The sequence below is a fragment of the Podarcis bocagei genome, assembly GCF_964188305.1.
Source record: "Podarcis bocagei genome assembly, chromosome: 7".
NCBI lineage: Eukaryota > Metazoa > Chordata > Lepidosauria > Squamata > Lacertidae > Podarcis > Podarcis bocagei.
In genome coordinates, this window is record NC_138132.1 from 7,497,321 (window position 1) to 7,523,251 (window position 25,931).

General features: G+C 47.0%; 1 protein-coding gene across 1 annotated transcript; it reads right to left on the reverse strand.

Annotated features, from left to right (window-relative positions):
• Positions 1–4,348: 4,348 nt before the first annotated feature.
• CCER2 (coiled-coil glutamate rich protein 2) lies at positions 4,349–25,686 on the reverse strand. The gene is made up of 6 exons (XM_081200522.1): positions 25,318–25,686; positions 12,143–12,189; positions 11,097–11,190; positions 9,371–9,439; positions 6,498–7,390; positions 4,349–4,947 (listed from the first exon to the last, which is right to left on the reverse strand). Exons 1-6 carry the CDS (start codon positions 25,361–25,363, stop codon positions 4,864–4,866), a joined length of 1,233 nt encoding a protein of 410 aa, XP_081056648.1. The 5' UTR covers positions 25,364–25,686; the 3' UTR covers positions 4,349–4,863.
• Positions 25,687–25,931: the final 245 nt, after the last annotated feature.

The following is a 25,931-nucleotide window of genomic DNA, read 5'->3' on the forward strand; positions in this document are numbered from 1 at the left end:
TTTTATTTTTATTAGGTATTTTTTGGTTTTATATCTTGATTTTATTCTGTGAACCGCCCTGAGACCCCTGGATATAGGCGGTATAATAATAATAATAATAATAATAATAATAATAATAATAATAATAATAATACAGATTGGAGGCACTTGGGGAATGTCAAGATCTGAAACCAAGGAGATCCAGACTTCCAGATTGCTTCTTTTGGACTTCGCTTTATTGAGTTGACTCCACGCCAGTGCTTTAAAGCAAACCCCCTCCCCGGTCATAGGAATATCCAAACACAACACCCCCACACAGATCACGCCCCACCCACCCAAAAACAAAACAAAAATCACACCGCATGTATGGGCAGCTTCCGAAAACCTCTGCCTCCCCACCGCTAACCAAAGAGGCCATTCACAGGAGAGGGAGACAGATGGAAGATTCCAATCCGAACAGTCGAAGCAGATTAATCAGAGGGGAAGGGGGAGTGAGGGATGATTAGCTCAGTAGTGCCAGGGGTTAGTTAAAAAACAAATAGCCAATAAGACTTATTTGAGAGGGAGAGCTTATTTTTTAAAAAGGACCCTGCTTTAATCATGGAGCTTAATTCCCTCCACCACCGGTGTGTGGGTATGTGGGTCTTGCAACGCTGTACACTCGCGGCAGTGTCCCACAGAGAGTACCCCGTCCAGCACTTCCCAGGCTTCAGAGCATGGAAGATTCACTTGTCTCCCGTGAACCAAAACGGGCCGCACACATCACTCTTGCACACACGAGGTTTGGCTCCCGGAGGGTGCGAGAGGAAGAATGCCCCCTGCTTCTGCATGACTCACTGTGCACCTCCTGCTGGCGAAGAAGAAAGCCCCGGCTCGGCAAACGATGGAGAGACACAACAGGCAGCCTCCTCCTCCAGAGGTGGACAGTCCATGCTGCAGCAGCAGCTCTGCCCGCGATCCGCTGCAGATGCCCTAGCAAAGCCACTTCGAAGGAGGCGAGGCCAGAGCCACAACTCTCACAGAGGTGCAGCGGGCAGCCTCCTCCGAGGATGGATAATGTTATTTTTTCAGCAGCAGGAGAGAAACAGTTATGCAAATGTGTGTGGTGTGGTGTGCCTGCCAAGACTGGTAGGAAGGAGGCAAGCCAAGAGGTGTGACTCATGTAAACAGGCCACTTCCTGGGAGAAAGCTTAGGGTTCCTGGAGCTGCGGTTTACTGCATTAATGCATAAGAGTGTAGGAGTCCTGCTGGACCAAGCAAAGACGCAGGAGCCCTGCTGGAATGTGCAGCAACCTCAGTCTCGGCCACGTGCCAGTTCAGTTGAAATCTGAAATCTGAAACCCCATTCTTGCGTCCATGTTCAAGAGATCAAAGAGGGTGTGTATACAAGGTTTGGCAACACGAGAGCGGGGCCTTCTCTGCAGTGGCTCCCTGTCTCTGGAATGCTCTTCTCAGGGAAGTTCGCCTGGCGCCTTCACTAGACATCTTTAGGCGCCAGGAAAAAACATTCCTTTTTAACCAGACCTTTGGTTGATCAGATTTACATCCTATGTCCTTTTAAAATGTGTTTTTGTGTGTGTTGGGAGGGGGCTATTGGGTTGTTGTTTTTTATTTTTATTAGGTAAAATAATAGCATCCTGTTATCACAGTGGCTACCGGATTAGGGCTGCCATAGGTCTGGGAATAGGGCAGCATTTTTGCGTCCGGGCGGATTTTCATGGAAACTGCAAAATGTCCGGGGAAACCCGGATGTTCAGTTCGGGGAATGTGGCAGCCCTAACCCAGATGCCTGTGCGAAGCCCGTCAGCAGACGTTTTGGACTATATAGCGTCCCGTCACCCCTGAGCACGCCAGCTCATGGGACTCGCTCTCCAAAATATCTTGACTGGCGCAAAACAAGACTGCATTGTGGACTTCCCACAGGGACCGGTGCAAGAGCAAGGATGCTGAACTAGGGTGGGCTCTTGGGATGGCTCAGTCGGTAGAGCATGGGTCTCCTAGGTTCTGGGTTCGAGTCCCACCTTGGGCAAAAGATTCCTGCACTGTCGGACTAGGTGACGGTTGTAGTCCCTTCCAGGTCTACAGTTCTGTGATTACTGAATCTGTGGGCCATTGTCTTGATCCTGCAGAGGACTGTAGTTCTGGTCTTGTCTATGTATTCCCTGGTACAGTGGTGCCTCGCAAGACGAAATTAATTCGTTCCGCGAGTTTTGTCGCCTTGCGATTTTTTCCGTCTTGCGAAGCACGGTGTCGGGAAAGTTTTGGGAAAGCTTCAAAAACCACCAAAGTCTTCAAAAACCTCAAAAAAGGCTACCACACCGCGTGCTATGAGTTGCTCCTCGAAGTCAAGTCGCAACTGTATTAACGGTGTTAAGAAAAAGGAAACAAACTTGCAAGACGTTTCCGTCTTGTGAAGCAAGCCCATAGGGAAAATCATCTTGCGAAGCAGCTCAAAAAACAAAAAAACCCTTTCGTCTAGCGAGTTTTTTGTCTTGCGAGACATTCGTCTTGCGAGGTACCACTGTACACAGCACAGGAATGGCAGGCCTCCTTTTTTTATTTCGTAATATTATAGAATTGTAGAGTTGGAAGGGACCACAAGGAATCTGGCAAAGCGGACTCTCCTCACACTTCCGGGAGCATTAAAGGATGCTCTTGTGGAAGCGTCGAAGGGCTGTTCTATGAATCGACCCTGAAGATCCTGGCTTGGGTGTACAGAATAGCCGCAGCACCACAGGGAGAACTTCAGAGGCGGTCAGAGCTGGCCTGCTGGTTGGCGAAAAGAACCCTGAAGTGCAGTTGCCAGGGGCAAAAGTGTAGTAAAATCCAGAGGCAACCCGATGGCCAAGTACAACAATGCGATGTCAATATAAACTCTTTATATAATCTATACAAAACATAGAACAATATGAAATATATGAAATGTCCACTCTCTGCAAAACCAAATGAATACTCTTGATGGATTCTCTTGAAAACAGAACCAAATACAGTGGTGCCTCGCAAGACGAAAAGAATCCATTCTGTGATTCTCTTCGTCTAGCGGTTTTTTCGTCTTGCGAAGCAAGCCCATTGACGGATTAGCGCTATTAGCGGCTTTTAGCGGCTTATCTGCTGATCGGATCAGCTGATAAGCGGCTTAGCGGCTTAGAAAAAGGGGGGGGAGGAAAAAAAACCAGCAGGAACTCGCAAGACATTGTCGTCTTGCGAAGCAAGCCCATAGGAAATTCGTTTTGTGAAGCACCTCCAAAACGGAAAACTCTTCCGTCTAGAAAGTTTTCTGTCTTGCGAGGCATTCGTCTTGCGGGGCACCACTGTAAACATAAGTCTTATAGGGCCACTTCGGCAGCGTTGGACGTCATAAAACAAAGCTTTACGGCTTGTTTTCACCAGATAAGAACCTGACCCATTACTTCTTTCAGAGACTTGCATAGCCCACAAAGACTTTCAGAGACCTATAAGACTTATGTTTATTTGGTTCTATGTTTTCAAGAGAATCCATCAAGAGTATTCATTTGGTTTTGCAGAGAGGGCATATTGACATCGCATCGTTATACTTGGTCATCGTTGTTGCCTTTGGATATTACTGATGCTTGTTTGCAACACAGGGGTTTAATTGTATGGGCAAAAGTATATAGCTATAAGAACATTCTCAGACCCTCTTATCCAGGGCTGGGGAACTGCTAGTTCCTCAGGTGCTGTGGTCCGGAGTCAGGTGGTGGTAGTTGTGGTTGGAGAAGCCTTACTATTTCAGCAATAGGGTCTCAGCCTCTAGCATCCTTGAGCTGCCCCATCAGCTAAGAAGGGGAACTTCTTAGCCCCTGGGTGCTCCAAAGCTAAGCATTCAGGAACACTGGAAACACAAAAATATGTGTCGCTTTCAAGAAAACGGTGTGCAGGTTCTGCCAAGGCAACGGGGAAACTTCAGTCGCTCCAGAAGAAGATACAGGAGCACTCCATATCATTTGTGAGTGCGTGTTAATGGGGAAATTGAGGACTGAAAGGAGGTCCACACGTGATTCTTGCAATGCATCCCAGATTACTATTCATTATGAAATTACTGTATTTTTCGCCCTATAGGGCGCACCGGCCCATAGGGCGCACCTAGTTTGGGGGGGGATAAAGAAAAAAATATTATTTCTCCCCCCCCCCCGGCGCAGGGCTGGGGCGGGGGAAGTCTGAGCTTACCCCGACCCCAGCCACCAGAGCAGGCTGCTATCCGCAAGCCTTTGGAGCCCGGCGGGAACTCCCACGGGCTCTCCAGGCTTGCGGATATCTGCCCGAAGCCTGGGGCGCCCGAAGCCCGCGGGCTCCCAAGGCTTGCGGATAGCTTCCTGAAGCCTGGAGAGCGAGAGGGGTCGGTGTGCACAGACCCCTCTCACTCTCCAGGCTTCAGCGAAAGCCTGCATTCGCCCCATAGGACGCACACACATTTCCCCTTCATTTTTGGATGGGAAAAAGTGCGTCCTATAGGGCGAAAAATACGCTAATGTCTAAATCTAAGGAGGGGCGTGGTCTGTGAATATTTTGAAGGCATCCTGCGCTGCTCAAAGGTGGCTACTATCAGGACTCTGGTTCCCATCAGCCCCAGCCAGGCTGGCCAATAGTCAGGGGTGTTTGGGAGTTGTAGTCCAACGGCCGGAGGGGCAAGCAGGTCCCAAATCTCTGTGCTAAAGCCTGTCGGGGTGGATGTTTGCGTGTGTTTGTGTGTTTTAAAAGCAAGGGAAAGCTCCTTTTAACAGTCGAAAGCCAAGCTGGAGGGAGAGAGATTATATACAGGGATTGCTTATTAGGAGGTGGAGGGGAACTGGGTGGGCAGGTGAGTTTACAAAGATGCCACCTGCCTCCTTTTCTACCCTACCCATCTCCCCACAAGGTGGAAAGGGGCTACCCCCTCTTCAGCTCCTCCAACTTCTCAGCTGCCCTCTTCAGCTCCCGCTCGATCTCTTCAAGCTTCTCCAGCTCCTGGACCTGGAAGGAGAGAGGATGTGCACATGAGAGAGAGGAGGGAGAGGCCTTGCCAGTAGCAGCACTGGCTGGAAGGTGATGTTGTGAAGGGATAGCTGCGCAGCCTGCATTCGCTCCATAAGACTCACACACATTTCCCCTTACTTTTTAGGAGGGAAAAAGTGAGTCTTATAGAGCAAAAAATACGGTATTTGTCCAAACCTCTTTCAAAGCCATCCATGTGAGGTGGACATGTGAGAAAATGAAACGCTTTTGGGAACAGATTTATAACGAATTGAAAAAGATATTTAAATACACTTTCCCGAAGAAGCCGGAAGCTTTCTTGCTAGGCTTGATGGGAGAGGAAATAGAAAAAGCAGATCAAAGGTCATTTATGTACGCTACGACAGCTGCCAGAACTTTGTTAGCCCAAAAATGGAAAGTACCAGAATAACCAACAATAGAGGAGTGGCAGACAAAGATTATGCGGAACTAGCAAAACTGACCCGTGGAATCCAAAATCAGGAGGAAGCAAAATTCCAAGAAGATTGGAGTAAATTTATGGAGTACGTAAATAATAACTGTAGAAATTTGAAGACTCTGGCAGGACTGAAATAAATCTTACGATGTAGATAGGATTGGATACAACCAGAAACTGTGGAAAAGTAACTGTCGTAAGAAAACCTTTTGAAGGGAGGGAAGGAAGTCAGTCACTGCTCAGCAGAGTGGGGGGAAAGAATGTGGGTAAATGATTGTTGAACTTTACTGTATTTTGTTTGTTTGTATTAAATGAAACACCAATAAAAAGCATTTTTTTTTAAAATCAGCCATCCAGGTGGGTGGCTGTCACTGCCTTCTGCAGGGATGAGTTCCACAGTTCATCTGACTCATTTAAAAGCGATGATGATGATGATGATGATGATGATGATGATGATGATGATAATAATAATAATTATTATTGTTGTTGTTGTTGTTGTTGTTGTTGTTGTTGTTGTTGTTGTTGTTGTTATTTATACCCCGCCCATCTGGCTGAGTTTCCCCAGCCACTCTGGGCAGCTTCCAATCAAGTGTTAAAAACAATACAGCATTAAATATTAACAACTTCCCTAAACAGGGCTGCCTTCAGACGTCTTTTAAAAAGAAGATAGCTGCTTATTTCCTTCACATCTGAAGTGAGGGCGTTCCACAGGGCAGGTGCCACCACTGAGAAGGCCCTCTGCCTGGTTCCCTGTAACTTGGCTTCTCGCAGTGAGGGAACCGCCAGAAAGCCCTCGGCACTGGACCTCAGTGTCTGGGCTGGACGATGGGGGTGGAGACGCTCCTTCAGGTATACAGGACCGAGGCCGTTTAGGGCTTTAAAGCTCAGCACCAACACTTTGAATTGTGCTCAGAAATGTACTGGTTGGTGAACAAGATAAAAAGCACAGGTCCCAACAGCGACCCTTCGGAGACCTCCTCTTTCTACACCTCTCCGTTGGGATAGTTGTCCATCTGCTCTCCCCCATCCCCTCTCCTTCTTGCTACTTAACCAACTCAAGCCTTATGATGGGAACAAGTGCAGCATGGATACTGACCTCGCTCGGAGAGGTCTCCCTTTCCTCCTCTTCACGGCCACGATACCTGCCGCCCTTCAGATAGACATCGTCCTTCCAGTGCCTCTTCTTGAGGTCAAAGCCGGCCGGTTTGTGGTGATGCCCATGCTTCGCCTTGCCTTCTTTTTCTTCATCCTTCTCCCCTCCTTCTCCCCATGGCTTCCAGCCTCCGTGGGCCTGGGAGTTGGAGATCTTCACGCCTTTCTCTTCCTCCTCAAACTGGGCGGTCTCCTCATCGCTGGCCTTCTCGGCCACCCTCTTCTCCAGATCAGATCTCTTCTTCTCCTCCTCCTCCTCGTCCCAGTCCTCATGATGATGGTGGCCATCGCTGTACCTTCCGTGGTGGTATTTCTTCGGCTCCTCTTCAGAGCTCTCCTCGTCCTCCTCTGACCTGAAGTGCCTCTTGCTCGGCCCATTCCTCTTCTCGTCTTCTCGACTTCCTTGAAGCATCACCTTCCTGATCTTTGGAGGCCCGGGGCGTCGCTTCTTGATGTGCCCAAAATATTCCTTAGAAGACCACGTCTCTGAGGAGCTTCTCTTCTTCTTCCTCCTCGCTTCGTCCTCCTTGTCGCTCTCCTCACCCTCTTCTTCCTCCTCCATCCGCTCCTTGGCTTGTTCCTCCAGAGCCTCTCTGTTCTCCTCTCCTCGGGAGACCTTCTCTTCCTTCACCTTCTCCTCAGTCTTCTCTGTCTTCTCAATCTCTTTCAGCTCCTGCTCCTCTTGATTCGCCTGCCCGTTTTGCTCCTCTGTCTTCTCCAACGCAGCTTCTTCTGTCTGCTGGACAGGCTTGACATCCCTCTTCTGCACTTCCTCTTGTTCCTCCTCTTCCCAAACATCATGGTTGCCTTCATGTCCCAGACGATGCTTCTCATTTTCTGCAGGGGGGATGAGATAATTTCAGGGAAGGCAACCGAAGGTGGGGGTGTTTTTTTGTTTTTGGTTTGCCTAGGACCCTCGTACCTACGGGACCGCCTCTCCCGATATGCCCCACGGATGACCTTAAGGTCCATAAATAGCAACACCCTAGAGGTCCCGGGCCCTAAGGAAGTTAGATTAGCCTCAACCAGAGGCAGGGCCTTTTCAACACTGGCCCCAGCCTGGTGGAACGCTCTGTCTCATGAGACCAGGGCCCTGAGGGATCTGATTTCTTTCTGTAAGACAGAGTTGTTCCGCCTGGCCTTTGGCTTAGAATCAGTTTGATTCTCTCCCCCTCTTTCTTTTTCCTTTCTCCTCCTGTGAAGAGGCTGCATCTTAAAGTTTTAATGTTGTATTTTAATCTTGTTTTTTAAATTGTATTTCAATCAACTTGTTTTTATTATTGGTTGTTAGCCGCCCTGAGCCCGGTCCTGGCTGGGGAGGGCGGGGTATAAATAAATTTATAATTATAATTATTATTATTATTATAAGTCCCCAACAATTCTACCTTTCGCTCTTTTTTGTGTGTCTGTTTCGCAGACATTTTCTCCCAGTCCTGCTGCAGTTTCACACCATCTCCGCTTCGATATTTGGGCCTCTCTCACTCCATGTTGCCTCCCCAAACATGCCTGGCACCAACGTTGTCTAACTTTCCGGAGACCATGTCATTGGTGAGGCCTGCAGGAGGCCACTGCTTCCTGAGCTTCCCACTCCAGGACCCTTGGCAGCCATGTTTGCACCCGCCATCTTAATTTCCCCACAATGCCAAGTTCTAGGTCCAGCACACATGGCGGGTAAAATAAAATGGGAACCACCACAAAAATATGGGAGTTGCCATGGGGTTTTTTTGTGACAGTGGGTGGTATTCAGCTAAGTCCTACCTGGGGGTAAACCAACTGAAATTAATGAATTCAAGTTAGTCATGTCTCACTCAGTGGGTCTACTCTGAGGAGGACTAGCAACCCTTTTTATTTATTTTTACCTGCCACACCCAAACTTTTAGCTAGAGTTGCCATATTTCAAAAAGTTCTTGAGCTTTTTTTAAGTTTTGCCTCAAGTTTTGGAGCTATTTTTGAGGAAATATGACAAAAAATGAAGTTTGGGGGCCATTTTTCAGGAAAATCGCCAAAAAAACCCCATCGCTGACATGGGTTGCCATACATCCAGGTTTTCCCTGATGTTTTTTAGTGATTTTCACGCAGACACTGCAGTATTTTGGCTATGTCAGGGAAATTCCAGATGTTAGCTGCCCTGAGCCTGGCTCTATTATTATTATTATTATTATTATTATTATTATTATTATTATTATTATTATAGCCTAACCTCCCTCCCAGGGTTGTTTGGAGGATAAAATGGGGAGAGGTGTGCCGCCTTGAGGTACTTGGAGGAAAAAATAAAAAAATTCCTTCCAGTAGCACCTTAAAGACCAACTAAGTTAGTTCTTGGTATGAGCTTTCGTGTGCATGCACACTTCTTCAGATACACTGAAACAGAAGTTGGTGCCTTTTCCTGTAAGATCTATTACAGTCGTTAAGAGTCGTCAACAGGCTCATCTCAGCTATCTGCCAATCTCCCGTTCCCACCACCCTTCTGAGTAATACCCCTCCCCACCTTCTCACTATATAGAAGGATCTGGCAACTTCTGTTTCAGTGTATCTGAAGAAGTGTGCATGCACACAAAAGCTCATACCAAGAACTAACTTAGTTGGTCTTTAAGGTGCTACTGGAAGGATTTTTTTTTATTTTGACTATGGCAGACCAACACAGCTACCTATCTGTAGTTGGAGGAAAAAGTGATAGTAAAGAAAGAAAGAAAGAGCAATGTTCTCCAGCACCCTGGAGCTGGCACTAATCTCAGCCCTTGCGAAACGGATTCCAAGGCTCAGAAAGACATTTCCTCGACGGAACGGGGAATGGCTGGATTTGGCTCGCCTGTTTACCTTGATGTGTGAGTTCCTCCAGCTCTGTTAGCAGGTGCTGGTGGTGAAGCATCGCAAGGACTCTCTCATCTGAAAACAGACAGGGTGCCAATTAAATTCGCAGCGAGGATCATGGATTCCAGACATCGCACACATCGCGCGTGGCTTTGAAGGCCGGCAGGAATGTCAGCCAAGTGCAAAGGAGTTGTTCAAACTCAGAAAAACAACCGGCCTCTGCTAAGGGACTACGGCCACATCCGCAGCATCCTTTGAAAGAGCTATGATTTTATTTTTATTTTTTAAAAAGATATTTATTAAAAGTTTTTAAGATATAACAAGAAGAAAGAAAAATAAACATACCAAAATAAAAAACAGTTAAAAACACACATTAATTTTCAATAACCTAACTTCCATACACTTATTTCCTCGGACCTCCTCATACCTCCCTTCTTTGTATTCCAGTTCGATTTATTAGTTCAGCAAATCCTTACCATTAAACTTTTACCCATTTGTGAAACCTCTTTTTTTTCATATCTCTTAAAGCATTACAGCTGGAAACCGCTTAGTTTCTATCCAACATCCTTCTAACATTCATTAATTTTACAATGTTTCTGTAAGTAGTCTTTGAATTTCTTCCAGTCTTCTTTCACCGACTCTTCTCCCTGGTCTCGGATTCTGCCAGTCATTTCTGCCAATAAAGCGCTATGATTTTAATGCGCTAAGCGGTTCTCAGCTTTAGAACAGGCATAGGCAAACTCGGCCCTCCAGCTGGTTTGGGACTACAACTCCCATCATCCCTAGCTCACAGGACAAGTGGTCAGGGTTGATGGGAATTGTAGTCCCAAAACATCTGGAGGGCCAAGTTTGGCCACGCCTGCTTTAGACTGTCATGGCTTCCCCCAAAGCATTCTGGGAGATGATGTTTGTGCTGAGAGTTGTTAGGAGACAAACACACACACACACACACACCCATTCCCCTCACAAAGCTATAGAGGGGCTTAACAATCACATGTAATTCTGGGAATTGTACAGATGAAAGTACAGGCGTGTGCCTTTGTGTGTTTCAGCACCGCCCATTGCGGCCTTCACTGAGCATGTCCCCTCCAGATGTTTTGGACTACAAATTCCATCAGCCCGAACCAGCAGGGCTGATGGGATTTGTAGTCCAAAATATCTACAGGGAAGCAGGTTAGAATCATAGAGGTTGGTGAAGGCTGATAATTTGTAAGCCACGGGGGTATAACCATCTGAATAATTAACAGAGGTTAGGACAGTTTAGGCCAGTTGTGCCGTAAGAAGCAATTGCACAGAAGAGGCCCTGATAAAGCCTTCCCTGTTCTGTGGCAATTTACCACACAAACAGGGCCTCCTTCACGCTTGCCCCTGCCCAGAGGCTCCCATCCTAGTGGTGGTAGCTAAGCAACAGAGAGGCTGTTGCCAGGTAACACAGTCGCAACAGCAGGTCTGCTTCTGGTTTTCTGGTGGCTGTTGTTAGGCAACAACAACTGAGAACAGTGGCTCCCTCTGCTGGTGGTTGCCGGAAAAGATAGGGCTGCCCTGTGTCGTCTTCTTCCTGCTGCTGCTGACGGTTGCTGGGCCACACAGATGCAGCGGGGCGTTGCCTCTTTCTGGCAACATTCCACAAGTGGGGAGCCACCACTAAAAAGGCCTATTTTCACATTACTTTGAGGATGTGGGTATTTGCAGACACCGCTTAAGGAGTTTGACCACACAGACTGTAACTTACCCTCTCTAAGTATCTTCGTGCATTCACTGGTCGCCGGAATTGGGCTGGGTCTGGAGAGGGTGTCTGCGAGGATTTCGGTGATGCACCTAGTAACCTGGCAACAAAAAACAACCCATCAAAATGAACTTTAAGAAAAAGGTATGGCTTCCCCCAAAGAATTCTGGGAGCTGTAGTTTTGGTAAGCATGCAGAGCAGGGGTCAGCAAACTTTTTCAGCAGGGGGCCGGTCCACTGTCCCTCAGACTTTATGGGGGGCCAGACCATATTTTGAAGGGAAAAAATGAATGAATTCCTGTGCCCCACAAATAACCCAGAGATGCATTTTAAATAAAAGGACACATTCTACTCATGTAAAAACATGCTAATTCCCAGACCGTCCATGGGCCGAATTGAGAAGGCGATTGGGCCGGATCCGGCCCCCGGGCCTTAGTTTGCCTACCCATGATGCAGAGTTGCCAGGAGACCCCTCTATCATCCTAACAGAACCAGTGCTTTTTTTCTGGGCGAACGCAGGGGTACGCATACCCCTTAACATTTTCTGAATCTAAGTTTGGTCTCCTTGAGGGGCAGTATTTCAATATGAGTAGGAAAATGAGAGTACCCCCTAAACATTTTAAACAAAAAAAGTACTGAACAGAGCTATGAATCCCAGAGTTCCCTGGGAAGAGGAATTAATCACAAAAACCCTGTGTAGGGAAGTTTTTGATGTTGTGTTGTGTTTTTATATTTTTGCTAGAAGCCGATCAAAGTGGCTGAGGTAACCCAGCCAGACGGGCGGCATCTAAATATTATTATTATTATTATTATTATTATTATTATTATTATTAAGCGTTCTAAGAATTGCACCAGGGGAATAGAAGTCTCCTATCTGTGCACTGCTCTGAGACCTGCGGGTATAGGTTAGTATATAAATTCAATTAATAATAACTCTCAGCACTGTTAACAAACTACACTTCCCAGAATTCTTTGGGGGAAGCTTTAAAGGTATAGCACATATAGGGTCCAATATAGGTGACATGACCACCCCACCCGTTTTCCTCTTCTTACCTTTTCGTCCTCCTCCGAGAGTTGGGTGGGTAACGGCAGCGCCAGGGCTGGAAAAGAGAGAGAGTTATCTCTTGTTTGTTTGGTCAGAAATATTCACACGTAACTGGAGCTTTGGAACATAGAGGATGATCACCTCGCTGCAAACATGGAACACACAACCACCCTGCGAAGTAGGTCACTGTTAGCCTTAACTTCCCCTCTGTAAAATGGGAGAGACAATACCTTGCCTTGCTCCACCCTCTAGTCTCTGCTTCTCAATTTGTATTGTATATGTACTGTGGCTTGCCATGGTTTTATTGATTATAGTTTAGAAATTATTTATTGTAACTGTTGAGTGGATATCTGTTTAACTTTTATATGTTGGTATTATTATTTTATACTATTCTAACGATTGTTGAATGTTACTTTTTTGACGTAGGTTGCTTATTTTAAAGTTATGTTTTATTATCACATTTTTGTACAGTGGTACCTTGGGTTAAGAACTTAATTCGTTCTGGAGGTCCGTTCTTAACCTGAAACTGTTCTTAACCTGAAGCACCACTTTAGCTAATGGGGCCTCCCACTGCCACCACGCAATTTCTGTTCTCATCCTGAAGCAAAGTTTTCAACCCGAGGTACTATTTCTGGGTTAGCGGAGTCTGTAACCTGAAGCGTATGTAACCCAAGGTACCACTGTATTGCATTAGATTGCTATAAGATGTACATTTTTTGTTTCTTCAGCTTGTAAACCGCCTTGAGTATTGTAAGATAGAAAGACGGTGTACAAATTACCGTATTTTTCGCTCTATAAGACACACTTTTCCCCCTTCAATAATTAAGGGGAAATGTGTGTGTGTGTTATGGAGCGAATGCAGGCTCCTTGGCTTCAGCGATAGCAACGCGAAGCCTCCTAAGCGCAGAGGGAGAGCTCCCCCCGTGCTCCGGAGGCTTCACGTTGGTTTCGCTGAAGCCGCCTGAACTCCTGCTGTGCTCTGAAGGCTTGCGGATAGCCGTCTGAAGCCTGGAGAGCGAGAGGGGTCGGTGCACACCGATCCCTCTTGCTCTCCAGGCTTCGCATTGCTGGAGAGGCGCTGCACAGTTTTCCCTCTCTGCGCAGCGCCCCTTCAGCGAAGCGGGAGGAGAAATGGAAGGGGCTCCGTTTCTCCTACTGCTTTGCTGAAAGGGCGCTGAGCAGAGAGGGGGAGAATTTTTTCCCCCCTGTTCTCCCCCTCCTATGGTCCGGTGCGTCCTATAGAGCGAAAAATACGGTAAAAGTGATGGATTGATTGAATACCTTTTGCTCAAGGTCATGTATCAATAAACAGAGATGGGACTTCTGGACCCCACCAGTTCAACAGACCCCAACAGTTCAAAGAAGGCTGATCAAATATAAAAAGAAGCCAGGGTTTATGTTTCAGGTCGATAGTCCAGCTATCCCAACATCCTGCTCCCACAGTGCCCATGGGAAGCCTGCAAGCAGGACTTGAACCCAAGTCCCCTCCTGCAGCCCCAACTGATATTCAGAAGCATTATTTGCTCCCATCTGTGGAGGCACAGCTAATAGTCATAGAATCATAGAATCCTAGAGTTGGAAGAGACCACAAGGGCCATCGAGTCCAACCCCCTGCCAAGCAGGAAACACCATCAGAGCACTCCTGACATATGGTTGTCAAGCCTCTGCTTAAAGACCTCCAAAGTAGGAGACTCCACCACACTCCTTGGCAGCAAATTCCACTGTCAAACAGCTCTTACTGTCAGGAAGTTCTTCCTAATGTTTAGGTGGAACCTTCTTTCTTGTAGTTTGGATCCATTGCTCCGTGTCCGCTTCTCTGGAGCAGCAGAAAACAACCTTTCTCCCTCCTCTATATGACATCCTTTTATATATTTGAACATGGCTATCATATCACCCCTTAACCTCCTCTTCTCCAGGCTAAACATGCCCAGCTCCCTTAGCCGTTCCTCATAAGGCATCGTTTCCAGGCCTTTGACCATTTTGGTTGCCCTCCTCTGGACACGTTCCAGTTTGTCAGTGTCCTTCTTGAATTGTGGTGCCCAGAACTGGACACAGTACTCCAGGTGAGGTCTGACCAGAGCAGAATACAGTGGCACTATTACTTCCCTTGATCTAGATGCTATACGCCTATTGATGCAGCCCAGAATTGCATTGGCTTTTTTAGCTGCCGCGTCACACTGTTGGCTCATGTCAAGTTTGTGGTCAACCAAGACTCCTAGATCCTTTTCACATGTACTGCTCTCAAGCCAGGTGTCACCCATCTTGTATTTGTGCCTCTCTTTTTTGCCCAAGTGCATGATGACTAGCAGCCATTGATGGCTTTCTCCTCCATGGATTTGTCCAATGCTCTTTGAAAGGCTCTCTAGGTTCAAGGTACTGGTTTTAACCTTTAAAGCCCTATATGGCCTAGGACCCTCGTACCTACAGGACCGCCTCTCCTGGTATGTCCCACAGAGGACCTTACAGTCGCCACAGGGAGGTTAGGCTGGCCTCAACCAAAGCCAGGGCTTTTTCGGCCGTGGCCCCGATCTGGTGGAACGCACTTTCACAAGAGACTAGGGCCCTGCAGGACTTGACATCTTTCCGCAGGGCCTGCAAGACAGAGCTGTTCCACCACGCCTTTGGTCAAGGCACAGCCTGACCCCCTCTTTGGTAATCCTCATAGCACTCTAGACCAATGGTTGCCATGAATTTGATTTTGAATTGGTTTTAAAATGAATTGATTTTAGAATGCTGTGTTACTTTTATTGTTGTTCGCTGCTCTGAGCCCGGCTTCAGCTGGGGAGGGCGGGATATAAATAAAATTTCATTATTATTACTATTCTTGGGCTCCATGATCACTGCAGATGGTGACAGCAGCCGCGAAATTAAAAGACACCTGCTTCTTGGGAGAAAAGCAATGACAAACGTAGACAGCATCTTTAAAAGCAGAGACATCACCTTGCCAACAAAGGTCCGTATAATTAAAGCCATGATTTTCCCAGTAGTGATGTACGGAAGTGAGAGCTGGACCATCAAGAAGGCTGATCGCTGAAGAATAGATGCTTTTGAATTCTGGTGCTGGAGGAGACTCTTGAGAGTCCCATGGACTGGAAGAAGATCAAACCTCTCCATTCTGAAGGAAATCAGCCCTGAGTGCTCACTGGAAGGACAGATCCTGAAGCTGAGGCTCCAAGACTTTGGCCACCTCATGAGAAGAGAAGACTCCCTGGGAAAGACCCTGATGTTGGGAAAGATGGAGGGCACAAGGAGAAGGGGACGACAGAGGACGAGATGGTTGGACAGTGTTCTCGAAGCTACCAGCATGAGTTTGACCAAACTGCGGGAGGCAGTGGAAGACAGGAGTGCCTGGCATGCTCTGGTCCATGGAGTCACGAAGAGTCGGACACAACGAAACAACAACAACAACCAGAGCTGTGCCATGCTAGCTTAGACCACGCAAGGCAGGCTGTCTTCCAATGCCAGTGTCGGATACGACTAAACGACTAAACAACAACATTATTATTATTATTAGGTTGATGGCCATCGGTGCCTCTTGTGGGTGTGAGTTCCATAGGTCAATGCTGTGCTGAACTATTGAGACTTACAAGCGGCTGTTTCAGCAGAGGGTTCCCCACCAGCTCCGCCTCTGCGTGCCAAAAGTTCTTGCCAAAGTTCTCCCTGCTGTTAAAAAAACAACACGAGAGGCGTCCCTTAAACACCCCCTTGGCTCTTTGCAAACCTCGCCTTTTGATCTCTCCAATTTGCTCCTCAAACGTTTGTTATATCGCGCCGTCAATGCACAAAGCATTTTGCAGAACAAGGACAAGTGAGAAAAGACAGCTCTCTGCCCCAGGAGCTTGCAGTCTAAATAAGAAAGGAACTGAGGGGAAAAGGAAAGGAAAACAGCAGAGGAGAGTCTGGGCTTTTGAAAAGCAGCCTTTTCCATTTTGCCTTTGTGTTCTCTCAGGTGCTGAAGGAACCAGACAATGACAGAGCGAAAGAGACTCGGCGTGTCCAACCAGTGCAGGTGCCGGGCCACCTCTTTGCTTTCTCGCTCTTAATTTTGCCCACTAAGCCTGGCTTATTAAAATTGCAAGGGGAACAGCTGTTCAGGGATGTTTAAAAAATGACACATATTATGCCCAGAAGGCTCACAGCATTGTTAATCCTGGTACAGCTTGTTCCTAATTGTCTTGCAAAGAATGAGCGCGTTCTCCTGGTCCTAAGGTTGCCAAGAACCTGGGAAACGTTTTGTCATTCTTATTATTATCTGCAAAAAAGCTTAAAAGGAGCTCCTTTCTTCGGTTAGAAATGAGCGTGTCCTTTGCGATGTGCACAAAGTCTTCAGTTCTGCTCCAAGGCTGAAATGCCAGCTTTTACTTAGGTTTCAGACCTCACTCTCAGGCTTTTGTAACAGCAGCCCAAATGCAGAAATGTAGCAGTGATTTTTTTTTTTTTAAAGAAATCTCCAAAAAGTACTATTCAGCACAGGAGGGGAAGTTGGCATTTTGAAGATGGAATTTACTCCCCATCAGAACAAAACGGACAGCTTATTCTCCTATCTTTCTCTTTTAACCTCTTTTCTATTCTTTTTTTTATTTTTTTCCTTTTTCCTTCTCTATCCCCCCCCCCCCGCGCATTTTTATTGTACAGTGGTACCTCGGGTTACATACGCTTCAGGTTACATACGCTTCAGGTTACAGACTCCGCTAACCCAGAAATATTACCTCGGGTTAAGAACTTTGCCTCAGGATGAGAACAGAAAGGAGCAGCAGGAGGCCCCATTAGCTAAAGTGGTGCTTCAGGTTAAGAACAGTTTCAGGTTAAGAACAGACCTCCAGAACGAATTAAGTTCTTAACCTGAGGTACCACTGTATCTATATAAAAGTCTTGATTTGGTTTTTTAAAAAGGGAAAATATATCAGGTTTTGTATTTTTATAAACATTTTAATTATATAATTATGTATAACCTTTCATTATATAATTATATATAACCTTTCATTATATAATTTTATATTATAAACCTTGATAAAATTTAGGTTTTTGTTTTTTTTTAAAGAACCCAAACAATGGCTTTGCTGGAAAATCGATGTTGCAGCTAGCCAATTTTGTGAACTTTTTAATTTTTAGAGGAAAAACCATTCACTTTTTAAAATAAACCTCGGCTGAATCCCAGCAGGTCCTGCGTTGAGGGTTCAAGGTGTGAACCTAAGAAGATGATGGGATTAAGGAGTCTTCAAGGGATGATATGGCAATCCTCTCTGCCCACCTGCAACAGGCTGGAGACAGAGAGAGAGCCTGGTGACTTAGGGAGATCGAATAGTGATAAGTTGTTCAGGTGAGCTGATCCTTCATCTTGCATAAGACTATTACATAACCCTGGATGCAGCACAACAACAAGGAAGGGGTGGGGGTGGGGGAGTGATGCTGAACAAAGAGAGAGTGGAAATTGTGTGGTGCAAGGCTGTTAATGCCAAAACACAGCCGGCAGCCGCCACCTCCCATTTCCTTTACAAAAGATGAAAAATACATTATCTTTAACTCGGCTACCACTATGTATTGTCGCAGACAAGGCTGGAATTGGTTCCCTGTTTGATTGACAGCTGCAGACACAGCCTCAACGAGAACTGAGGAGTCAACCAGCTCTGCATGCAAGGTAACTTGCATGGTGTACCTTAACATCAGTGTGGGTTAAACCACAGAGCCTAGGACTTGCCGATCAGAAGGTCGGCGGTTCGAATCCCCGCAACGGGGTGAGCTCCCATTGCTCAGTCCCTGCTCCTGCCAACCCTAGCAGTTCGAAAGCACGTCAAAGTGCAAGTAGATAAATAGGTACCACTCTAGTGGGAAGGTAAATGGTGTTTCCGTTCGCTGCTCTGGTTTGCCAGAAGCAGCTTAGTCCTGCTGGCCACATGACCCGGAAGCTGTACACCGGCTCCCTCGGCCAATAAAGCAAGATGAGCGCCGCAACCCCAGAGTCAGCCACGACTGGACCTAATGGTCAGGGGTCCCTTTACCTTTACCTTTAACATCATTACAGTGGTACCTCGGGTTACATACGCTTCAGGTTACATACGCTTCAGGTTACAGACTCCGCTAACCCAGAAATAGTACCTCGGGGTAAGAACTTTGCTTCAGGATGAGAACAGAAATCGTGCAGCGACGGCACAGCGGCAGCAGGAGGCCCCATTAGCTAAAGTGGTGCTTCAGGTTAAGAACAGTTTCATGTTCAGAACGGACCTCCAGAACGCATTAAGCACTTAACCCGAGGTACCACGGTATTATTTATTAAATTTACATACATACACACATACACCAACATGTTCTCCAGTTGGAGAACAGCCTTTACCAAAGGTGTCATGGGCTTTGAAGACACTCGAACTCAGGACGCAAGGGAGAAACGTGCTAAGAGGAAGGCACGTTTGGCAAATCCACACCTTGATCAACTCCCGCCCGGGAACCAATGTCCCCACTGTGGAAGGACGTGTGGATCCAGAATTGGCCTCCACAGTCACTTACAGACTCACTGTTAAAACCGTGTTTATGGAAGACAATCTTACTCGGCTATGAGGGATCGCCAAAGAAAAAGACGACATACATACATATTTATAATCATACAGCCAGGATGTGCCTGGGGGGTTATGGTAAGATAGGAATCTGCCTCATGCAGAATCAAGCTATTGGTCAGCTGGCAAGCATTCAGGATCTCTCTTCAAGCTCTTGAGATGTTTCTTGATTGAAGATCAACCTGGGATCTCCTGCAAGCAAGCGAGGTGCTCTGAGGTTGTCCCCAGGGTGGTTGTTGTTGCACAACAGAGTCTGATCCAGAGATCCCTACACACACACAACATGTTCTCATTCAAGGTGACATTGCAAAGAAAACAGAGGGAATCGGAATTTTAACCAAGCTGCACTCCCAAAACAAACTTTGGATCACCCCAGTTGATAAGATGTAGAGCACAGGGGTCCCATCACCTCCTGGCAAATAGAAGGGGAAGAAATGAAGGCAGTGAGAGATTTTACTTTCTTGGGCTCCATGATCACTGCAGATGGGGACAGCAGCTATGAAATTAAGAGACGCCTGCTTCTTGGGAGGAAAGTAATGACAAACCTAGACAGCATCTTAAAAAGCAGAGACATCACCTTGCCAACAAAGGTCCGTATAGTTAAAGCTATGGTTTTGCCAGTAGTGATGTATGGAAGTGAGAGCTGGACCATAAAGAAGGCTGATCGCCGAAGAATGGATACTTTTGAATTCTGGTGCTGGAGGAGACTCTTGAGAGTCCCATGGACTGCAAGAAGATCAAACCTGTCCATTCTGAAGGAAATCAGCCCTGAGTGCTCACTGGAAGGACAGATCCTGAAGCTGAGGCTGCAAGACTTTGGCCACCTCATGAGAAGAGAAGACTCCCTGGAAAAGACCCTGATGTTGGGAAAGATGGAGGGCACAAGGAGAAGGGGACGACAGAGGACGAGATGGTTGGACAGTGTTCTCGAAGCTCCCAGCATGAGTTTGACCAAACTGCGGGAGGCAGTGGAAGACAGGAGGGCCTGGCGTGCTCTGGTCCAGGGGGTAATGAAGAGTCGGACACGACTAAGCGACTAAACAACAACACCACCAACAGTGGAGGAATGGCAGATGAAGATGATGGATTTCTCGGAGCTAGCCAACCTCACCGGAAGAGTCCACCACCAGAAGGAGGAGGAGTATCAAGAGGAATGGAAGAAATTTAAAGATTATTTAGTTAAATATGTTAAGATAACTTAAATAGAATGACTTGCGGATAACAGATTGGCGTAGGATTTAAATATGTGATGTTGTAGAATGCTATGGATAAAAGTCAAAATGAAAAGAAAGATGTCAATTGACCAAGTAAATTTTATGTGAAAATAGTTTTGGTAAACTGCTACAATGACTTTTTTGGAAACTCAGCCAGGGGGATTTGAGGAAGTCACCCAACAATGATAACAAAAGTGGGAGTATTACAGTCTGGCTAAAACAGGATAAAAGACATCTGAAGGCAGCCCTGTTTAGGGAAGCTTTTAATGTTTAATAGGTTATTGTATTTTAGTGTTTTGTTGGAAGCCTCCCAGAGTGGCTGGGGAAACCCAGCCAGATGGGCGGGGTATAAATAATAAATGACAATTATTATTGTTGTTGTTGTTGTTATTATTATTATTATGCAGCTTTGTAGACTCATCCAGCAGCTCCACGTTACCAGAAGAGGAAGCTTTTAAAGGTTCCAAGAATCCCAGTTCCAGAGAACTCGACTTTAAAGCTGCTAAGGTGGGGATGATGAGGAGATGATCAAGGGTCTGGAAACCAAGCCTGATGAGGAACGGTTGAAGGAGCCTGGAGAGGAGACTGAGAGGGAATAGGATAGCCAAATATCTCAAGGGCTGTCACATGCAAAATGAAGCAAGCCTGTTTTCTCCTGCTCCGGAGGGCAGGACTCGAACCCAGGGCTTCGAGTTACAAGAAAGGAGGTTCCGACTAAACAGGAAGGACTTTCTGACAGTAAGAGTTGTTTGACAGTGGAACGTTTTCCCTTGGAAGATGGTGGCCTCTCCTTCCTTGGAGGTGTCTAAGCAGAGGTTGGGTGGCCGTCTGTCCTGGATGCTTTAGCTGAGATTCCTGCCTTGCAGGGGGTTGGACTAGATGACCGCAGGGGTCCCTTCCAACTCTACAATTCTATGAACTTGGGGAACGACCAACGATGTTCCTGCAGATGATCTTGGTGATCGAGCTGGGATATAAGGTTCCAGACAGACCCCGGGGTACCCTAGGAGCCCTTCCAATTCTATGATTCTATGATAGGAGACAAATTCAGAACACTGACCAGCTTTGTACTAAGGGACACTTCTAGAAAAGCGAGTTTGTTCAATTTGTGGATTGAATAAGGGTGGAGAATCTTTGATGAGGATAATAAAATAATAATAATAATAAATTTTTATTTATATCCCGCCCTCCCCAGCTGAAGCCGGGCTCAGGGCAGCTAACAACAATATAATAATACAACATTCTAAAATCATTTCATTATAAAATTAATTCAAATCAAATTGATGGCAACCATTGGGCTAGAGTTCTGTGAAGATTGCCAAAGGAGGGAGTCAGGCTGTGCCCCCCAAAGGCCTGGTGGAACAGCTCTGTCTTGCAGGCCCTGCGGTAAGATGCCAAGTCCCGCAGAGCCCTAGTCTCTTGTGGCAGAGCGTTCCACCAGATCGGGGCCACAGTCGAAAAAGCCCTGGCTCTGGTTCAGGCCAGCCTAACCTCTCTGTGGCCTGGGACCTCCAAGATGTTTTTGTTTGAAGACTGTAACGTCCTCCGTGGGACATACCAGGAGAGGCGGTCCCGTAGGTACAAGGGTCCTAAGCCGTATAGGGCTTTAAAGGTTAAAACCAGCACCTTGAACCTGATCCTGTACTCCACCGGGAGCCAGTGCAGCTGGTTTAGCACCGGGTGAGTGTGATCTCGCGCTGGGTGAATGTGATGATGATGATGACGGGGATGGGGATGATTTATTTACACCCCACCCATCTGGCTGGATTTCCCCAGCCATTCTGGGCAGCTTCCAGCAGAATATTAAAATACAACAATTCTGTATGCAGAAGTTCCCAGCTTCAACCCCAGCAACTCCAAGTAGGGCCTGAAATGCTGGAGAGCTGCTGGCGGCCAGTGCATCAGTGCTGAGCAAAATGGACCAATAGAGAGGCTTGGTGTAAGGCAGCTTCCCACATTCCTGTGTCTTATTGTAACTCGCTCTACGTGGGGCTGCCCTTGAGACTGACCCAGAAACTCCAGCGGGTGCAGAATGCCGCGGCGAGACTCCTTACAGAGTCCTCGATGCGAGATCACATTCACCCAGTGCTAAACCAGCTGCACTGGCTCCCGGTGGAGTACATGATCAGGTTTAAGGTGCTGGTTTTGACCTTTAAAGCCCTCTACGGCCTAGGACCCTCGTACCTACGGGACCGCCTCTCCTGGTATGTCCCACGGAGGACCTTACGGTCTTCAAACAAAAATATCTTGAAGGTCCCGGGCCACAGGGAGGTTAGGCTGGCCTCTACCAGAGCCAGGGCTTTTTCGGCTGTGGCTCCAATCCGGTGGAACACTCTGTCACAAGAGACTAGGGCCCTGCGGGACTTGACATCTTTCCGCAGGGCCTGCAAGACAGAGCTGTTCCACCAGGCCTTTGGCCAAGGCGCAGCCTGACCCCCTCCTTTGGTAATCCTCACAGAACTCTAGCCCAATGGTTGCCATGAATTTTATTTTGAACTGATTTTAGAATGAATTGGTTTTAGAATGCTGTGTTACTTTTATTGTTATTAGCTGCTCTGAGCCTGGCTTCGGCTGGGGAGGGTGGGATATAAAACATTATTATTATTATTATTATTATTATTATTATTATTATTATGGGATGGGCAGTAGCTCAGCGACAGAGCATATGCTTTGCCTGCATTAGCTCAAATCCCGGTGGCCCCTCCGGGTAGGGAAAGTCTCCTGCCTGAAACCCTGCCACTGCCAGTCTGTGCAGGCAACACTGGCCTGACTCATTAAAAAGCAGCTCTTTCTGTGTAACAGACCCGAGTTGCACAAATCTGGGCTGCAGCTTGCCCTGCACAGGGAACAGGTGATATGCAGAAAGATGTTCTGCATAGCAGAGAGCTCCAAAAAGCTGAAACCAAGTCAAATGGCTGGCGGGCAGGCTAGCAGACACACAAACACAAACACAAACACACACACACACAGAGAGAGAGAGAGAGAGAGAGAGAGAGAGAGAGAGAGAGAGAGAGAGAAAGAGAGACTGAGACCCTTGTGAATCAGATGGGAATAAAAAAACACCTTGCCAGCTCTCCATGTGCTCATCTGCCAGAGCCTGATCACAGGCAAAACTCTATCCATCAAATTCTCTCCCAGGCAACCCTATTCAGAAACTCTACACCACTCAGCAGCAGCAGCTGACAGCCCAGGGAAAAGTAATCAAATTAAGAGTGATATATATATATATAACAGGGTAGAAATAGCAGGCGGGCACTTTCCTGGCCGCAGCTGGCCCCCAAGGGCAGTATCGGAATAGAAATGTGTGGAGGGGTTTTTTGCGGAGGGGAAACGGTTTGGGAATTATGGTTGCCCAGTATTATTTATATAACAAACCTTTATCGAAGCAGGTTCAAAATAGAAACCCAAGGTGGTCATCTCTGCTTAGTTAGTGCCTGCCCCCCCGTATGATAACACAGTCCGGGTAGTGTTGTTGTGATATGGTAATGTCACAATTTATTTTGCCTTTGCTTATTGCCTAACACACACACACACACACACACACACACACACACACACACACACACAGTATTCAACTGTGGGTGATCATTTGTATACTCTATAGTGTTTTCTTTCCTGGAAATCTTGACTTTTGCACAACACACACCCCCTCGCCGCCGCCGTCCCCCCAGAGAAGCTTTGTGGCAGAGCTGGGAGTGAATCTGGATATCTAGGGGATAGCTCTACCCACTACACCACGCTGCCTACCCCCTTGATCAAACCTTTTGGCCGTTATCCAGAGCACAGTGCAAACAGCAATCGCCGTGCCACACAGGAAGCTGTTTTAGTGCTGTGTATTTCACATCACCTTGCCAACAAAGGTCCGTATAGTAAAAGCTATGGTTTCCCCAGTAGTGATGTATGGAAGTGAGAGCTGGACTATAAAGAAGGCTGATCGCTGAAGAATTGATGCTTTTGAATTATGGTGCTGAAGGAGACTCTTGAGACTGCAAGAAGATCAGACCTATCCATTCTTAAGGAAATCAGCCCTGAGTGCTCACTGGAAGGACAGATCCGAAAGCTGAGGCTCCAATACTTTGGCCACCTCATGAGAAGAGAAGACTCCCTGGAAAAGACCCTGATGTTGGGAAAGATGGAGGGCACAAGGAAAAGGGGACGACAGAGGATGAGATGGTGGGACAGTGTTCTCGAAGCTACCAGCATGAGTTTGACCAAACTGCGGGAGGCAGTGGAAGACAGGAGTGCCTGGCGTGCTCTGGTCCAGGGGGTCACGAAGAGTCGGACACGACTAAACGACTAAACAACAACAACAAATTTCAAACTAAGCTCATGATTAGTGCACAGGGACCTGCTGTTCAAAGTGTTTGTGGTGGTGGGTGAGATTCTTTTAAAATGCACTATTTAATCACACTGCGTTTAGAGCTCCGCTTGCGCCTTGGGTCCTGGCCACAAATAACTAGGAAAGTAGCCGAGGAATCGCTGTCCAGGGTTCTGAAATCATTAGAGGGCAGAATTGCCGTCCAAGTTCCTAAGAACATTCGTTTACCTTGCATTTCGAGAGATGATTCTGCTCTCAAATAGGGAGGAAAACATCTCATATTTTTTTAAAACAAAAACGAGTGGGAAACGAAAGATGGACACCAGCTTGTATCTGTCATATTCCAGATGGCACTGCAAAGGCACATCTTTGGAAAGGCTGAGCTGAAAAAATAGGAGAGGAGGGATCCAGAAAGGGGAAATATGACAAGATCACCGGGATCTCGTGGAGAGAATGGTTACAAATAATATGGAGAGGGTCCAGATCATGTCTGAAAAAAGTCCAGCTAACTTTTCCACCCTCCTGTCTGCGGTAAGGAATTTTGTAGCCTATGCTTACATTGTCTCTAACCCTTTTTTGCACGGAGGTTGCAGAAGTCCAAGTCACAAGAACAAAAACTAGGCTGCAAAGATCTCGGAGGAATTTTGAATGCCAAGCGGCTTGTGAGCAATAGGGACAAGGGATCTTGTCCGGTTTGCTAAATCCTGGGGGGGAGCCATGAGGTTTCTCTGGACATACACAGTATGCGAGAGAGAGAGATTTCAAAGTCCAGAGGAGGAGGCGAGATGGTGCAGTGAGGATGAGCTCAGCTGAGCATAAATAACTCCCTCCAAATAATAATAATATTTATATGGGAAACTTTGGCCGATCAAAACCGATGGGGAGAGAATTTAGTTCCTTTAAGATATGCAAGTGTTGGGAGTGAGAGAAAGCAGAGAATCACTTTCCCGGATAAGCTATACAGAGGTTTATTGGGTGTATACTCAATGCTCGTCCTGAAATCAATGAACACCGTGTGGGTTTCAGTGGTCCTGTTCCGAGCAAGGCTGGCATCGGATGCAACCCTCCGTCCCAAGGTACTTCCGAGCCCTTGCCAGACTTACCTTGGCAGGAGAAGAGGAACAGGAGCGAGATCCTGCTGGAAAGCATCGCTGAGGTCCTGGAGAGATAGATCTCTCTCTCTCTTGCTGGTCCTTTTTTCAGAGGAGAGGAGATCAGAGATACAGGGAAGAGTTTGAAGCAGCCGCAGATGGGAAGGAGAACAGGGGGAGAGAGGAGGAGGAGGAAGGAGAAAAAGAAGGGGGTGGGTGTCCTTGCTGAAGGACTTTCTTTGTGCACAAGAGCAGAAAACCAGCCGAGGTGCCTCTAAGGCAGCCAGGAGGGGGATTTTAAATAGGGGGCAGGACGGGAGGAAGTGATGTCACGCCTGCTCCCTACAGAAAGAGGGCAGGAATTGTTTCCTGACCTCGCTGGACAGGCGTTGTTCCACAAACGCAAAAAAATGTCCCGGTGGTTATTTGTGCAAGATTTCTCTTTGTGCTCCTAAACTGCTGCGGGTTTTATCCTGCCTGCCCTGTCTCCAGCTGGAGAGTCAAAGAGGGGCATTTGAGTGGAAACCCGCCCCCCCCAACTAACAACGCAGCTAAAAAAAAAAAAAACCGAATAGGAAATATTAAAGGGAGGGTTGCAGTTTTCTAGGATATTTCACCTAGCACCC